Source organism: Oncorhynchus clarkii, chromosome 5 (assembly GCF_045791955.1).
Source record: "Oncorhynchus clarkii lewisi isolate Uvic-CL-2024 chromosome 5, UVic_Ocla_1.0, whole genome shotgun sequence".
In the NCBI taxonomy this organism is placed as follows: domain Eukaryota; kingdom Metazoa; phylum Chordata; class Actinopteri; order Salmoniformes; family Salmonidae; genus Oncorhynchus; species Oncorhynchus clarkii.
Genome location: NC_092151.1, coordinates 79,004,615 through 79,023,018, shown reverse-complemented (window position 1 = coordinate 79,023,018; position 18,404 = coordinate 79,004,615). Strand labels below are relative to the sequence as shown.

General features: G+C 41.9%; 1 protein-coding gene across 4 annotated transcripts; it reads left to right on the top strand.

The window, feature by feature from the left end:
• The first annotated feature begins 11,508 nt into the window (after positions 1-11,508).
• On the top strand, positions 11,509-17,405 carry LOC139409416 (leukocyte elastase inhibitor-like). Of its 4 annotated transcripts, none has more exons than XM_071154547.1 (7): positions 11,509-11,647; positions 13,012-13,190; positions 13,969-14,106; positions 14,818-14,935; positions 15,265-15,407; positions 15,713-15,880; positions 16,327-17,405. In XM_071154547.1, exons 1-7 carry the CDS (start codon positions 11,569-11,571, stop codon positions 16,732-16,734), a joined length of 1,233 nt encoding a protein of 410 aa, XP_071010648.1. In that variant the 5' UTR covers positions 11,509-11,568; the 3' UTR covers positions 16,735-17,405. The 4 variants fall into 4 exon arrangements, with proteins under 4 accessions (XP_071010648.1, XP_071010649.1, XP_071010650.1 ...); XM_071154548.1 differs by having other exon boundaries at positions 11,535-11,635; XM_071154549.1 differs by lacking the exon at positions 11,509-11,647 and adding an exon at positions 11,683-11,802.
• The last annotated feature ends 999 nt before the right edge of the window (positions 17,406-18,404 follow it).

The following is an 18,404-nucleotide window of genomic DNA, read 5'->3' as shown; positions in this document are numbered from 1 at the left end:
AGTCTAATGTTTCTACTGAATGATAAGTCTTATATTTCTACTGAATGACAAGTCTTATATTTCTACTGAATGACAAGTCTTATATTTCTACTGAATGACAAGTCTAATGTTTCTTCTGAATGATAAGTCTTATATTTCTACTGAATGACAAGTCTTATATTTCTACTGAATGACAAGTCTTATATTTCTACTGAATGATAAGTCTTATGTTTCTTCTGAATGATAAGTCTTATGTTTCTACTGAATGATAAGTCCTATGTTTCTACTGAATGATAAGTCCTATGTTTCTTCTGAATGATAAGTCTTCTGTTTCTACTGAATGATAAGTCCTATGTTTCTACTGAATGATAAGTCTTATGTTTCTTCTGAATGATAAGTCTTCTGTTTCTACTGAATGATAAGTCCTATGTTTCTACTGAATGATAAGTCTTATGTTTCTTCTGAATGATAAGTCCTATGTTTCTACTGAATGATAAGTCCTATGTTTCTACTGAATGATAAGTCCTATGTTTCTTCTGAATGATAAGTCTTCTGTTTCTACTGAATGATAAGTCCTATGTTTCTTCTGAATGATAAGTCCTATGTTTCTACTGAATGATAAGTCCTATGTTTCTACTGAATGATAAGTCTTCTGTTTCTACTGAATGATAAGTCCTATGTTTCTACTGAATGATAAGTCCTATGTTTCTTCTGAATGATAAGTCCTATGTTTCTACTGAATGATAAGTCTTCTGTTTCTACTGAATGATAAGTCCTATGTTTCTACTGAATGATAAGTCCTATGTTTCTTCTGAATGATAAGTCTTATGTTTCTACTGAATGATAAGTCTTATGTTTCTTCTGAATGATAAGTCTTCTGTTTCTACTGAATGATAAGTCCTATGTTTCTACTGAATGATAAGTCCTATGTTTCTACTGAATGATAAGTCTGCTGTTTCTACTGAATGCGATATCTTGTATTTTTATGTCTTCTAAATTCTTTAAAAGTTTAGTCTTCAAGGGCTACAACATCAGATGGGTTTAATTTCTCTACAGCACTTTAAATGATACAGGTAATTAGAGAACACTCATTGGAGAGAGTCTTATAACCTTGTTGCCCAGTTCTGAGAGAGCAATTATGTTGTTTTTTTAAAGGCATGGAGTTGTCCCACTTCTTGTATTTTCTGTTTATTGAATAGGATAGACAGAGAGGAAGGATAGCGGGGAGTTGTGCTGAAATAGTAGGGTGCCCGAATCAAATCAGCAGCTTAGACCGCTTAACAACCCTAGGCTACAGAAATTCAGTTTATAAGTCAAGACAAGAAGCACCAGCAGCAGGCGCCACTGAGCCCTTCAAGGGGCAGGTCTGGCTGGGGCTGTGTAGCCTACAGTTAGTTCAAGCAATTTATAGATCTCCGTATTAACTGTATGGTATTCTGGATGCATGTGGAACCTGAGATGGCGTGTTAACTGTCTGCATTGCTGCACTATATAAATCCCTGAATTTGAACGTAAATGTGTGTGTGAGTGTGTGTGTGTGGGGGGGGGGGGGGGGGTGTGTGTTTGTCTGTGTGTTGACAGATGAAAGACAGTATAACCTGACACAGTTTGCTAGTGTTTGTACTTAATCTTGCCTGGAATCTCCATCAGAAGCAGTAGGACAGATTCCTTTGGGATCTATCAGAAGGTCACAGCTCTGTGTGTGTGTGTTCTATTTTGAATTTTATTGAACCTTTATTTAACTAGGCAAGTCAGTTAAGAACAAATTCTTATTTACAATGACGGCCTACAACGGCCAAACCCTAATCTGGACGACGCTGGGCCAATTGTGCGCTGCCCTATGGGACTCCCAATCGCGGCCAGCCTGGAATCGAACCAGGGTCTGTAGTGACGCCTCTAGCACTAAGATGCAGTGTGTGTGTGTATGTGTGTGTGTGCGTGCGTGTGTGTGTGTGTGTTGGATACACTGAGCTTAGTCTGAGCGTGAAAGCTGTCTGACCATCATGGGCAATGTTTTGTGCATGCATGCATGGACTAAGGCTTATATCTTCCACAAATACCAAAATGCAGGGATTTGATATCATCTGTTGTGTGAAATAAGACGTGTTTTGATACCGTCTGTCTGTGGTTAAAGTTGCACTCCACGATCATGAGAACAACAAATTCGTAACATATAGTACAAATTGGATTTGTAACATATCATACGAAATGGATGATGTAGTACACAAAAAACAGGGATCGCTTTTGGCTGGTGAGCACCACTTTCAAAACTACTGGCTGAAATTATACAAAAGTTTGATAGGGCATCTTTAAAGACGTCCTCCTGTGATTTCTGAACTTTTCCTGTTGAAGTGATATCCCAGGGCAGGTAGCTTAGCGGTTAAGTGCGTTCGGCCAGTAACCGAAAGGTCGCTGGTTTGAATCCTCAAGCTGGCAAGGTGGGAAATCTGCTGTTTTGGCCTTGAGCAGTGCAGTTCACCCCCAACAACTGCTCCCTGGGTGCTGATAATGTTGATAAAAGCAGACCACCTGTCTCTCTGATTAAGAGGGCTTAAATGCGGAAGACACATTTCAGTTGAATGCATTCAGTTGTGCAACTAGGTATCCCCTTTCTCTAAATATAGTCAATTACACACTTTAAAGGGAAGAAAAATATTGCAAACTTCAAGGAGTACGGCATTCAGTGAGTTGGTTTGATGGGAAGTCATGATGTCATCGGCCTCCCCCTTGCTTGAGGAACATTAGAGGAGCAATAGAGAACAAAAGAGGAAAGTCCCCCGCCCCACTGGTGCTATGTCATGACTTACCTGGACCACCTATTGACATGTGCCTTTATTAAGTCAGGTGTTAAATGAGGTGAAAAGGAGACTGGCGTGCCACTTTAAGTGAGGTGTTGATATGCCACAGCTATTTGATGCTGATGGTTGAGATCACCACTCTTGGTTAGGAAATGCCTACTAGTCTGCACTGACATCATCCGATATGAACTTCAAATTTAGCCTTTGTGATTCTGTGGTGAAAGAGTGTGTATCGTTTCCACTGAATCCGTTGACTGAGGTTAGACTAAGAGTTTTGATGCATGGGCACAGAATTCTGAGTGACACTCCACGGCAGTGGTGCACTAGGTGACAGAAAAACACGCCGGTCACTTTGCCAATGCAGGATGAGGTCTCGGGCACCACAGGCACCTGTCTCTGGCTACGTCCCAAATGGCACCCTATTCTCTATATAGTGCACTACTTTTGACCAGGGCCCAATGGCACCCTATTTCCTTTATAACCAGTGAAAAGTAGTGTATTGCATAGGGAAAAGGATGCAATTTGGGACACAACTCACTCCTGTCACCAGAGAGATTTCAACAGTTGTATCAAACATGCAGCACCTGATTCAGTTTCTTGTAAAGAGGACATTCACTTCTAGAGACCATTAAAGGGAGATTAATTCCATAAACATTTGGTGAGCTGTAGTGTCCAGTGACCCATCCTGAACTATTCACCTCAAGCACTATTCAGTAACACACAAATAAGCACGTACGTGGGCACAAACACATACAAACACTTGGTCCAGATAACTTAAACCAGCTCTAATAACCTACCTGTGGTCTAATATAGACGGCTAGCCTCTCCTTACAGACTGATGTTCAGAACAGGTAAGCTGTCCTAGAGCTCTAATAACCTTCCTGTGGTCTAATATAGACGGCTAGCCTCTCCTTACAGACTGATGTTCAGAACAGGTAAGCTGTCCTAGAGCTCTAATAACCTACCTGTGGTCTAATATAGACGGCTAGCCTCTCCTTACAGACTGATGTTCAGAACAGGTAAGCTGTCCTAGAGCTCTAATAACCTACCTGTGGTCTAATATAGATGGCTAGCCTCTCCTTACAGACTGATGTTCAGAACAGGTAAGCTGTCCTAGAGCTCTAATAACCTTCCTGTGGTCTAATATAGACGGCCAGCCTCTCCTTACAGACTGATGTTCAGAACAGGTAAGCTGTCCTAGAGCTCTAATAACCTACCTGTGGTCTAATATAGACGGCTAGCCTCTCCTTACAGACTGATGTTCAGAACAGGTAAGCTGTCCTAGAGCTCTAATAACCTACCTGTGGTCTAATATAGAAGGCTAGCCTCTCCTTACAGACTGATGTTCAGAACAGGTAAGCTGTCCTAGAGCTCTAATAACCTTCCTGTGGTCTAATATAGACGGCTAGCCTCTCCTTACAGACTGATGTTCAGAACAGGTAAGCTGTCCTAGAGCTCTAATAACCTTCCTGTGGTCAATTATATAGATGGGCTAGCCTCTCCTTACAGACTGATGTTCAGAACAGGTAAGCTGTCCTAGAGCTCTAATAACCTTCCTGTGGTCTAATATAGACGGCTAGCCTCTCCTTACAGACTGATGTTCAGAACAGGTAAGCTGTCCTAGAGCTCTAATAACCTTCCTGTGGTCTAATATAGACGGCTAGCCTCTCCTTACAGACTGATGTTCAGAACAGGTAAGCTGTCCTAGAGCTCTAATAACCTTCCTGTGGTCAATTATATAGATGGGCTAGCCTCTCCTTACAGACTGATGTTCAGAACAGGTAAGCTGTCCTAGAGCTCTAATAACCTTCCTGTGGTCTAAAATAGACGGCTAGCCTCTCCTTACAGACTGATGTTCAGAACAGGTAAGCTGTCCTAGAACTCTAATAACCTTCCTGTGGTCTAATATAGACGGCTAGCCTCTCCTTACAGACTGATGTTCAGAACAGGTAAGCTGTCCTGGAGCTTGGCTTTATCTTAACTCTTTCACTGTTATTCTGGAACAAACTGATCATCATGTACTTGTTTATTCTCTTTCAAGGAAATGTTTTGTTGGTTGTTTGAAGTAGTAGGTGTGTTTTCTTCCACTACCTAGCCTACTACCTGATTTCGTATTTTATTCCTTCGCTGTGTATCTCAAATGGCACCCTCTTCCCTACATAGTGCACTACTTTTGACTAGAGTCCTATGGTCCCTGGTCATACGTAATACCCTATGTATGGAAGAGGGTGCCATATGAGACACAACCTGTGTCTCGTGGTGTGTCACAGCATTGTGTCAACTCTACAGCAGCCTGATCGCCAGGCTTTAGGGAATAGAGTAATCTGTAGGCCTTCATTTGTTTAGTCATTTGTGATGGGAGCTTATAAGTGTGTGTGTGAGACACACATCAGGGTGTCCCTAAACGTCCCCTGTTAGAGCACGTTGGGAGTTAAATAACTAAAACCAGGAAGAATCCCAGGTGCTGTCCACATGACCTTATGATAGGCTTGAACTGTATGCATCTCAGCAGGGTCATGCACAAGCCATAATAACAATGAGGACTGTTTCTAAACGTCAGACACTCTTCGAGAATGGACATGGGATCGTGTTTTATATCCTGATTAATCTTCAGTAGTTTCCTCACCACCATACTAGACTGATCCCAGATCTGTCTGTCATGTCATCTCCTTGTCACTCATTGTCATGCGTTCAGACATCACAAACAGATCTGGAATCAGGCTATCAACATACACCTATCTGAAGTTGATTTTATCCCCCATTGTGAGTATTGTTCCTCCCAATATAACATCCCCAAAATTCATTCAAAGTTTTTAACTTTTGCCTGCCATTTTTGCAGTGGTAGTGTAGCTGCTGTTCTTTTCAAAGGACCCTGCCCGAGCTATGTGATGTCTGTAGCACTTATCTTGCTTTTACTCACAGGGTAGTTTGCCAACTTTACTCCAAAGTCTTCCAAATGTCTGAGTTTGACAGGTGTTGCTCGCGGTTTGAGCAAGGAAACAATAATTGATTTGATAAATTGAACGAAGTGCTGCGCATAGACTATATGTATAAGACCTACATGTTTCGACTTTGCGAATTAATTGAAAATCGCAAAATGTATCTTGAAAAAAGATTGCGCCTCTGGAATAACGGCCATTCTGGGGTAATAAATACATAGCCAACGTTCTCTAGTAATACTAGTCCAGTACAAATAGGGATATAGCCTTAATAATAACTCCTGCAGAATTAATCATTTATTTCAGTAAAATTAAACACCAAATGTAGGCTAAATTTGGACTTGGGAACAGGAGTGGAGAAATATGTTTTCTTTATTTCTGCATCTTGAGAGAATGAAATGCTCAGTTAGATACCATCTGTAAAGGTGCTGTCTTCAACATATAAGTATAATAAAAGCTGATAGTATTTCAAATACATAAAATATGCATCGAAGCCGAACTGAAATATTATCAGAAACAAATTGGGTCGTTTTCACAGGTTTATTTTTCCTTACAACCGGTCAAACGTCATTTGGACATTTTGCACAGAAACCATTTCCCGTTTTTTTGTTGCTTTATTGCATTTTCTCCCCAGTTCCTAAACATCTTTGCTCCACGAAAGATGACAGAGAAAACTTGACTGTCAACTATATGTAATTATTCATTCTATCGATCTATTACATTGAGCAAGGGTTTATTTAGTCTTCTAGGGCAACATATAATAACAAAAGAGAAGCTACGTGTATCTAATTCTAGACAAGATGACAAACAAATTACCTACCAAAATGTTGGAAATTATATGCAGAAACATATCTAAATCATGCAACAACTAAAAATCCTGAACCCCCAGTCAAAAAATAATTCTGTAGTCTGTGGCCTACAGCGCATTTTATTTGCTGGTTAAGGTTGGGTGCGGGCGTTGATCCGCGAACCAGTAATGTGGATATGCTGTGCTTTAGTCAGAGGGTTTTGTTAATGTACGCTGTCTGCACAAATTCTAAGAGGAACGCACCTCCTGCCCCCCTAACTGATAAAGGATAAGGGGCTCATGTACAATATTCTGACCATCGTCTTTGAAAGGTATAATGGACGAACCAGGCCATCTTGACCCAGTAGACTGACAGAGAGGCTCATTCATGCATCATGTCCAACAAGGTGTACCAATACCCTATCACACTCTGTACAGGACTCCCTCTAGTGGACATGTCCGTGTATACACATCTTGAAATGACACTATAAGGGGTTGTCTTCACAAATATCAAGGAAGGAGATACATTTTCAAGTTAAACACATCTGTCTCTCTATACTGTGTGTGGTATGTGTTTAATAGTCAGAGTAAGAATACGGAACGTGGAATATATCAGAAATGACTGACAGGTTTGGAACATCTTCAGTTCAGCTTAATCACTCTAGCAAACCACAACTGACATGTTCATGGGTTATGATTGATTTTGTTTGGCCGCCTCTGGCCTCCCTTGTCTCTCACTCGTCTCTCTCTCTCTCTTTCTCTCTCTCTCTCTCTCTCTCTCTCTCTCTCTCTCTCTCTCTCTCTCTCTCTCTCTCTTTCTCTCTCTCTCTCTTTCTCTCTCTCTCTTTCTCTCTCTCACTCATCTCTCTCGCTCTCTCTCTTTCTCTCTCTCTCTCTCTCTTTCTCTCTCTCTCTCTCTCTCTCCCTCTACCGCCCCCTCTCTCTCCTCTCCTCCCCTTCGTCTCTCTCTCTCTCTCTCTCTCTCTCTCTCTCTCTTGCTCTCTCTCTCTCTCTACCTCCCTCCTAACTCTCCCCACCTCTCTCCCTCCTAACTCTCCCCTCCTCTCTCCCTCCCCTCTCTCTCTCCCTCTCTCTCTCTCTCTCTCTCTCTCTACCTCCCTCCTAACTCTCCCCTCCTCTCTCCCTCCTAACTCTCCCCTCCTCTCTCCCTCCTAACTCTCCCCTCCTCTCTCCCTCCTAACTCTCCCCTCCTCGCTCCCTCCTCTCTCTCCCCTCCTCTCTCCCTCCTCTACTGCGTGTCTGTGTTGAGTCCTAATTCCTGAAGAGGCCTGACAGCCTAAAACCTTTTTGGTATATTTTCCTTCGGGTCTACAGTGAGTCTATTGGAGAGCTCCGGTACTGTGGGAGAGCAAGAGTGACCTCAGCTGAGAGAGAGGCGGGAGAGAGGGAGAGAGGGGAGGAAAGAGAGGTGGGTGGAAAGGGAGGGTGGGGCGAGGCATTGATAGAGAGAATCAGCCATGTTTGTTCTCCATTGGTTGCCATAGGTTACCTCCTTTGGAGAGACTGGTAAGAAAGAAAAGGGTGGAGACCGAAACAGGACAGAGACAGAAACTCACATGTTGTCTATGTGTGGGTGTACAAGGAGGCAGGAATGTACTAGAGGGGACAAAAGTTACCTGGCTGCACAGTAATGGTGGGTTCTTTCAAGGTGTGGCTGACTTCTGTCTATTCTGACTGCTATGAAGTTGTGTATGTGTTAATCATTTAAAAGTCAAGACCCACACTACAAAACGTAGAAGCCCACCGTTTCACATATACTGATGTTGAGGTGGTCCTGGAGATAATGAATATAAGGTTGAACATTTTGGAATGTCCCTATAAAAAACTCAATCTGGGTGTCAAGTGTTCCCTGGGCCATATTCAGGAAAGAGGCTCCTGTTTGGATAATCTGTATCAGAGATTGAAGAGGAAACAACACATGTGTTCCCTGGGCCATATTCAGGAAAGAGGCTCCTGTTTGGATAATCTGTATCAGAGACTGAAGAGGAAACGACACAAGTGTTCCCTGGGCCATATTCAGGAAAGAGGCTCCTGTTTGGATAATCTGTATCAGAGACTGAAGAGGAAACGACACAAGTGTTCCCTGGGCCATATTCAGGAAAGAGGCTCCTGTTTGGATAATCTGTATCAGAGACTGAAGAGGAAACGACACAAGTGTTCCCTGGGCCATATTCAGGAAAGAGGCTCCTGTTTGGATAATCTGTATCAGAGACTGAAGAGGAAACGACACATGTGTTCCCTGGGCCATATTCAGGAAAGAGGCTCCTGTTTGGATAATTTGTATCAGAGACTGAAGAGGAAACGACACATGTGTTCCCTGGGCCATATTCAGGAAAGAGGCTCCTGTTTGGATAATCTGTATCAGGGACTGAAGAGGAAACGACACGTGTTCCCTGGGCCATATTCAGGAAAGAGGCTCCTGTTTGGATAATCTGTATCAGAGACTGAAGAGGAAACAACACATGTGTTCCCTGGGCCATATTCAGGAAAGAGGCTCCTGTTTGGATAATCTGTATCAGAGACTGAAGAGGAAACGACACATGTGTTCCCTGGGCCATATTCAGGAAAGAGGCTCCTGTTTGGATAATCTGTATCAGAGACTGAAGAGGAAACGACACATGTGTTCCCTGGGCCATATTCAGGAAAGAGGCTCCTGTTTGGATAATCTGTATCAGAGACTGAAGAGGAAACGACACATGTGTTCCCTGGGCCATATTCAGGAAAGAGGCTCCTGTTTGGATAATCTGTATCAGAGACTGAAGAGGAAACGACACATGTGTTCCCTGGGCCATATTCAGGAAAGAGGCTCCTGTTTGGATAATCTGTATCAGAGACTGAAGAGGAAACGACACACGTGTTCCCTGGGCCATATTCAGGAAAGAGGCTCCTGTTTGGATAATCTGTATCAGGGACTGAAGAGGAAACGACACATGTGTTCCCTGGGCCATATTCAGGAAAGAGGCTCCTGTTTGGATAATCTGTATCAGAGACTGAAGAGGAAACGACACATGTGTTCCCTGGGCCATATTCAGGAAAGAGGCTCCTGTTTGGATAATCTGTATCAGGGACTGAAGAGGAAACGACACATGTGTTCCCTGGGCCATATTCAGGAAAGAGGCTCCTGTTTGGATAATCTGTATCAGGGACTGAAGAGGAAACGACACATGTGTTCCCTGGGCCATATTCAGGAAAGAGGCTCCTGTTTGGATAATCTGTATCAGAGACTGAAGAGGAAACGACACATGTGTTCCCTGGGCCATATTCAGGAAAGAGGCTCCTGTTTGGATAATCTGTATCAGGGACTGAAGAGGAAACGACACATGTGTTCCCTGGGCCATATTCAGGAAAGAGGCTCCTGTTTGGATAATCTGTATCAGGGACTGAAGAGGAAACGACACGTGTTCCCTGGGCCATATTCAGGAAAGAGGCTCCTGTTTGGATAATCTGTATCAGGGACTGAAGAGGAAACGACACATGTGTTCCCTGGGCCATATTCAGGAAAGAGGCTCCTGTTTGGATAATCTGTATCAGGGACTGAAGAGGAAACGACACATGTGTTCCCTGGGCCATATTCAGGAAAGAGGCTCCTGTTTGGATAATCTGTATCAGGGACTGAAGAGGAAACGACACATGTGTTCCCTGGGCCATATTCAGGAAAGAGGCTCCTGTTTGGATAATCTGTATCAGGGACTGAAGAGGAAACGACACATGTCACTCGCTCCTTATTTCTGGTTCAGTTAACTAAGCAGACCAGACCCAGATGCTAATCCAAGACAGGTCATCTGTGATACAAGTCAGTATTTGACGTTCATCCACGTCACAGGATGTCAGGAGATGACATGGAAACCGGCCACTGGGGCGACAGTGAGCACTGTTACCTTCAAGTAGGCTTTGGCTTTGTTAAGGTAATGTGGGCAGAGATGACTTTTGGGTGTAAGCATCTGCCTCCGGTTACAAAGGTTGCATGTTCTAATCCAGCGATAGAGAGTTGTTTTAGATTACCTCAACCATTCAGAGTTAATGCCCAATCTTAAGAATTTGGCGTTTGAGAAACATGGATGAAAGTCTAAATCTGACGTGAGAATGTGAGAGCTTGTTGGCTAATGCATTGGAGCCAATGATTTATGTATAAACTGGATGACAGACAAGGGGCGCTGTGTTTTCAAGCCATCGCGCCTCCATCTTGGCACTATTTGCCACTATTTGAAAGGGCTGAGGCTACAAATACGGCATTTGGCCCCGTCCCACACTTCTGGAAACGTCTTATTCTAATCTAAGTATCTGAATCATGTTCTGTGCATGTAATCTTTCTAGTTATGCTGCCATAAAGCCAGCAGGCTGCCCCCTGTTTAGCCAATGCTTGCAATGATGATGAAAAAATAACTGCCTGTCTGTGTTTTGCTTGTTTGATATGCTGTGCATGCTACATATGTAAGATGTATAGTACACTACATGACCAAAAGTATGTGGACACCTGCTAGTCGAACATCTCATTCCAAAACCATGAGTGGGGGATTACACAGGTCTTCTAAAAGATCTGGTGAACGAGAAGATAATGGACAAGACAAAAAGGAGAACAGCAGAAATGGTTGAGAAAATATGGAACCAGGGGTTTCACAGAACTTTTGGAAGAACTTGAAGAAATGGAGAGGGACGAGAGTGAAGATGAATTAGATGTGGCGGCAGGTGCAGTGTAGCAGTGTGGAAAGAGGGATACGTATTCCAGTAGCTCAGATTTGGAACCTGACGTGAGTGAGGATGAAGTTCCTGCAATGAGGACCACCTCGGTCCGAGGATGTAAAGCATGATTCTAGCCCAGTTTTTATTTATTTATTTTATTTAACCTTTATTTAACTAGGCAAGTCCGTTTTCCTTTTCTCCAATTTTATTGTACCGTTTCACGAAGAATTTAATGTAGGTAGGCCATGAATGGCCTCACACTCCAGTACAGTAGGTGGCGGTGTATGCACCTTATACGAGACGCGATCCGCCAACAAAATCCCAAAGAAGAAGAAGAAGAAGAAGAAAAGTGGGACATCTTCACATGTATCCATCATCTTTGGCCCATATCTCTGTAGGGTTGATTTTCAAGAGGAACACACGTCCAGCAGGTAGTAAGCCTGGTGAGAAATACATGTCATTTATCAATAGGCGAACTGACTTCCGCAAAGGTAGCATATAATTCAGGACAAGCCTGTCCAGTCCCCACCTCGAGAACCCATGTGGGCAGTGGGCTGAAGGCCAAGTCCCCACCCGGTTTTATTGCACAAGTAGAGCAGTGAGTATGATATATAAAAGACGCGCTAAATGATTTGGGATAATGCGGCATATTTACAGCGCTTTTTTTGTAGTTATCTCAGGAGGAAGGCGTAGTTTCGGTCTTTACTTCTGTTTTTGTTTCTTTCACTGGAACTGCGCGTTTTCGATCTTTTCACACAGAGAGAAGCAGAAGGGTTGGTGTATATACTTTTTTCTTATTAAAAAACAACACACATTTGTGAGATTTGAAGGCTTAAGTTTTGCTTTCAGCAGTTTATATTTTTAGGTACATTATCCTCTGCTTCCTGGTTGCTCCCGACTAGAATAATATAGGCGTTTTATGGATATTTTGCCTGCCGATTGTATATTTTCTATAGCAATTGATATGCGATCACATAGTGCCGAATTAAATTGATGATTACATTCTACCATCGCCATTTCACAATTGCCAATGTCATTGAGTAGGATATACAGTGCAAACTAAAGAGAATATGATTAGGAGCAAAACTTTTATTTCCTTTATGAGATGTGATGACAGACCCCAAAAGATCTTTGTCACTAAAGATGCCGCAAAAATTATTATTGTCACATTCAAATCAGTGTCCGACTAGTCTGCATATGTCCAGTGGTGGAACAAGTACCCAACTGTGATACTTGAGTAAAAGTAAAGATACCTTAATAGAAAATGACTCAAGTAAAATACTCTTGAGTAAAAGTCTAAAAGTGTTTGGTTTAAAATATACCTAAGTATCAAATGTAATTGCTAAAATATACCTAAGTATCAAAAGTAGAAGTATAAATACTTTTTTATTCCTTATATTAAGCAAACCAAACGGCACCATTTACTTGTTTTTTATTTATTTACTGATAGCCATGGGCACACTCCAACATTCAGACATAATTTACAAACGAATCATGTGTTAAGTGAGTCCGTCAGAACAGAGGCAGTAGGGATGCCCAGGGATGTTTGGTTGATAAGTGTGTGAATTAAATTATTTCCCTGTCCTGCTAAGCATTCAAAATGTAATGAGTACTTTTTGGTGCCAGGGAAAATGTATGGAGTAAAAAAGTACCCTATTTTCTTAAGGAATGTATAAGTAGTCAAACATGTAAATAGTGAAGTACAGATACTTCTTATGTAGTTTTTGCGGGTATTTTAAATAATTTTTACCTAAGTACTTTACACCACTGCATATGTCAAACATTGCTTTCGTCCGTTCTCCGGCAGACCAGTCATCAGCCATGGCATCTCTCAGCAGCTCTAACACAGCCTTTGCCTTGGAGCTGTACCACACTCTGGGTCAGACCAACACAGGGAATATCTTCATCTCCCCATTCAGTATCAGCTCAGCTCTGGCCATGGTCTACCTGGGGGCTAAAAGAGACACCGCTGCTCAGATGGCAAAGGTAATACACAGAGAAAAACACACTTTCATAGATATATATATATACACACACACACACACACACACACACACCCTTATAGTAGGTAATACACAGAGAAAAACACACTTGCATAGAGATATATATATATATATATACACACACACACCCTTATAGTAGGTAACATGAAGCTTTGTACTCATTAGGCCTATTCTCCAGACATCTGATAACGTGACAGGGTGTGTGTCTATATGTAGAAGACAAACTGATTAGAGCTGCTCAGCTTGTACTTTAGACTGTAGCACAGCAGTTTATACCTCTGGGAACACACAGCAACATAGTAACCATGGAGAGGGCTATAAACCCACAGGTTACTCCCTTCTGCGCCCCAAATCGCACCCTATTCCTCATGTAGTGCACTACTTTTGACCATAGGGCTTTGGGCCCGGTTTCCCAAAGGCATCTTAAGGCTAAGTTCATCATTATAACCATTCTAACAATGAACTTAGCCTTAAGCGGCTTTTGGGAAACTGCCCCTGGTCAAAATAAGTGCACAGTGGAGGAAATAGGTTGCCATTTGGGAAGCACACCCTCAGTCAGTCAGAATCCAAGCAAAGCTGTAAATCCACAGTAGCGTACATGGCATCATGACTGTCTGTTTGTATTTGAAAGGTACTCTGCACTCTTTTACCTTTTATGTACACAGTCCAAGCTTTATTCATTATCATCGCTATAATCATCATCACTATTATCATCAATGTCATCATTATAATCATCTTTCTTCTCTCTGAATCTTCCCCAGGCTCTGTCATTCAACTTCACCAAAGACATTCACACAGATTTCCAGACACTCAATGCAGATATCAACTCTCCCTCTGCAACGTACATCCTGAAACTGGCCAACCGTCTGTATGGAGAGAAGACCTGCAACTTCCTGACTGTGAGTTTCACTATAAACTATACTATTTATGCAAGTAACAGTCCCTTTATATGTGTTCTCTTTCATTTTGCTTCAGTATAGCATTGGACAAAATACCTGCAAATCAGACATTTGCTATTATATTATCAATCAATTAATACATTTTTACTATTGATTTTAAACTGGATGGTTTGAGCCCTGTTTGCTGATTGTCTGACAGCTGTGGTATTTCAGACCAGTTATGACAGCACATGTATTTTTACAGCTCTAATTACATTGGTAACCAGTTAATAATAGTAATAAGGCACCTCAGGGATTTGTGGTATATGGCCAATATACCATGGCAAGGGAGGTATCCAGGCACTTAGCGTTGTGTTGTGCATAAGAACAGCCCTTAGCCGTGATATATTGGCCATATAACCCCCCTCGGGTTTTAATGCTTAATTATACATCTGCATACATGAGGCTAGTTAATCTTATGGAACTGTTTCACTCTGCCATAGGAGTTCTTAGAATCCACCCAGACATTCTACTAATCTATACAATCTTATGACATTTACAGGCATACAGGGGTAATAATGACATACCCAACGTTCTCTAGTAATACTAGTCCTGTGTGAAAATGGTTTTATTGAGACAGACTGTGCTATTACTGTCTGCTGTCTGAGAATCCACCCAGACGTTATACTGTACTTCTCTTTACTTTTATTGATCTGTTTCACTCTGATGTAGGAGTTCTTAGAATCCACCCAGAAGTTCTACCGTGCAGATATGAAGGCAGTGGACTTCCTCGGAGCAGCAGAGGAGACCAGAGGACAGATCAACAGCTGGGTGGAGCAGCAGACGGAAAGTATCATCATTTACTATATTAATCAGTTAACCAATCACATGTATTATCCCAGCTGGGAAATGTGTAGTGCAATACATTGGGAGGGACACCAAAAATACAACAACATACACTTAACACACACATTAGATTAAAAAACAGCAACTATCAGATCTGTAACCAGGATCAGCTAACATGGAACTGAACATGTGATGAATAAATCTGTCTATGCCTACCGACAGCATTAAAGCCAGATGGGACCTCTGGTTTCAGAGCTGCTTTGGGTTTAGTTTGTTTAAGTGTGTGTGTGTGTGTGTGTGTGTGTGTGTGTGTGAACGTGTGTGCGTTTACAGATAAAATCAAAGATCTGCTGAAGCAAGGGACAGTCAGTGGTTTGACAAGGCTGGCTCTAGTCAATGCCATCTACTTCAAAGGAAACTGGTTGAACAGATTTGACCAGAAAGACACCAAAGAGATGACCTTCAAAATAAACCAGGTGGATATTGGCAGTAATATTTAGATAGATATTTATGCTCAGTAATGGAATTATAATATAATGATTTACTATACAATATGATTATATACTAAACTGATAGAAGATATGGTGCTATTTAAAACCAAAGGGTTCAGTGGTTTGCTTCACATGGGCCTTTTTTTTAGCAGTGGTACAGGCACAAGTTTGACACATTTATGCGTCATCCAAGAGACCAAACAAACTTTCAAGTTATACTGTATAGGCCTATTGGGAGTTATATGGTTCAGATGAACTCATTCTCCTTCTATAATAATCTGTTTTTTCAGAGTGAGAGCAAGCCAGTTCAGATGATGCACCAGATAAAGAAGTTCCCCTTTAACTATGTCCCAGACTATAACCTCCAGATCGTGGAGCTTCCCTATGTGGACGAGGAGCTCAGTATGTTTGTCCTGCTGCCTGAGGAGGCCACTGACGGATCTGATCCTCTAGTGAAGGTATACTGTACACAGCCTCCTATAACTGCATAGTTGATTGATGCGTGGGGTGTTTGCCTTTCACACCAGCGACCAGGTTTCCCTTCCCTGTCCCTCTGTTCGATACACTACAAGACACTGGTTTCCTTACCCTGTAAGCAGCCGATTGACAAGGTATGACAGCAATCCATGCTTTGGTTTTGTATCCAAATGCTAACGCTTTAGAATATGTGGCCCAAAACCAATGCAACCAAGTCAGCATTTTTTGCGCATCATTTGCCACTAGGTGGTATACTTGGGTCAGGCCTGGGTAGGCTGCTGAAAACACGACTACAGTATCATTTATCATCTGATGTATGGAGTGTTGTCAATGCTACTTATTCTATATAGTGACTGTGTTTTAACTGTGTTTCAAAGCTACTCTTTTTCACTATACTGACTGTGCTTTAACTCTGTGTACCATTTAGCTGGAGAGCGAGCTGACCATGGAGAAACTAGACGAGTGGACCACCAGGTCCAACATGGACACGGGCACGGACATCATAGTTTATCTGCCCAAGTTCAAACTGGAGGAGGACTACGAGCTGAATGATCCCCTGGTCCAGATGGGCATGAAGGATGTGTTCGTCGGGGGCATGGCCGACCTGTCTGGGATGAATGGGAAGGGGGGGCTCTTCCTGTCTACGGTGGCCCATAAGGCCTTTGTGGAGGTGAACGAGGAGGGGACAGAGGCTGCAGCCGCCACTGCTGGGATGATAGCGTTCTGTATGTTCCGAGAGGAACACTTCACGGCTGATCACCCCTTCCTCTTCTTCATCAGGCACAATAAGACCAAAAGCATCCTCTTCCTTGGGAGGTTCTCCTCTCCTCAGTAGAATAGTAGTTAAAACTAGTAGAGAGGATTTAACATCATTTACAACAATCATTTGACAGGGGCATTTAACATGAATTAACATTTCTGTAAATGTGCCAGATTTAGCCAGGTAGCTAGTTCCATTAGCACTTGATTTAATCCACTATAAAACCAAATAAAGGAGAATGTCTAAATGACCTGTCTGTTTGGACAGTATCATTGTGTGTGACCTTAGTTCCCTTAAACATTGTTATGATTCTGAGATTCAACTAACTAAGTGGTCACCACCCTACTTTTTTTCTTTTGGCAGGGGGGTTTAAACAGCTGATAATGGGGGCTGGAGAAATGTAGTAAAGTAAGTAGCCTTGCACAAGCCTTGACTTGTGCGAGCTGGAATGGCTAATAGGATCATGAACCTATCTCCTGTTTCTGTAGCATGAGGCAGCTTGATGTACAAGTACACCCCCTGGACCGGACCAATGATCTGTATAGAGCCTGGATTGCTGATGCTGTGTATTGGCCAATGAGAGGCTTTGAAGCCACCGATTGGCCGTATTGACACTCCTCAGAAGAAGCAGTCCTCCATAGGAATTAATGAAATTCTACAGTATTTAATTTAAATGTTTCAAAGACAAGTGTTTTGTTGTTGTGGGGACAGTAACAGAACTTTATAAAATTATACTTTAACGAAAATGTTTTAATATATTTTTTTAAATGTTTGTTTAGCTCACATAATATAAACAAGATGCATGAAGGTGTCAGTAATATAATACATGTGTCAAAAACAAATGTAGACATTCATAAATTAATTGTATAGCTTCCAAAATATTTTTCACAATTGGGGGGGAGTGCCAAAATCTAGTGTATACAGGGCCTTACCCCCCCAATCTATCTCCTTAATGCTGAGTGCCAAGTAGAGACGCACCGGGTACCATTATTACAGTCTTTGGAATGACTTGGCTGGGAATCGATCCCCCAACCTCAGGAGGCTAAAGAAATTCGGCTTGGCCCCTAAGACTCTCACAAACTTTTACAGATGCACTATGTCGTGTCTTTGGCATCATTAAAATGAAGACTGTTAGATTATCAAATCAATTCTCTAATTATTATTAAGTGATTAAACTAATCATGTAAATGTAATTAACTAGGATGTCGGGGCACCAAGGAAAATCTTCAGATTACAAAGTTATAATTTTCCTAATATAACTTTCAGATATTTTAATATCTGATCAATTAGTCTTCTAATTAATTATTCTTTACCTCACGTTGGTCTCATTCCAAACGTCGTAAATTGTTGGTTATCTGCACAAACCCAGTCTTCACTATGAATCATCCATACATCAATTGTCTCAATGATTTATTTATTAACTAACTAATTAATCACAGAAATGCACAAACAAACAAAGTAGATATGGTTACAGGGAAATAATAGGGGGTGTGCCCTAGTGGGCTAAACCGGTATGGAGGCTTGGTAGACAAAGGGACTGAGAAGGGCGTGAAAGACAAAAGACACTACACAGTTGATAATTATAACAATTGAAATGCTAATCCTTTGCACATGAACGCTCACTCATTCGGGAATAATTGCAATCAATATATATATATATTTACTCCCAGCGTGTCATCGTGGTCTCTGTTGGAATCGTCCTTTTCTGTTGGAGACTTCATCCGAGATTCTCTGCGTCCCTGGAG

Excerpts from the sequence above, each read along its gene's own strand:
- LOC139409416 (XM_071154551.1), top strand. The coding sequence starts at position 11,845 with ATGCGGCATATTTACAGCGCTTTTTTTGTAGTTATCTCAGGAGGAAGG. Across the intron at positions 14,936-15,264 it reads GGTGGAGCAGCAGACGGAAA|ATAAAATCAAAGATCTGCTG; the intron begins GTATCATCATTT and ends GTGCGTTTACAG. Across the intron at positions 15,881-16,326 it reads GATCTGATCCTCTAGTGAAG|CTGGAGAGCGAGCTGACCAT; the intron begins GTATACTGTACA and ends TGTACCATTTAG.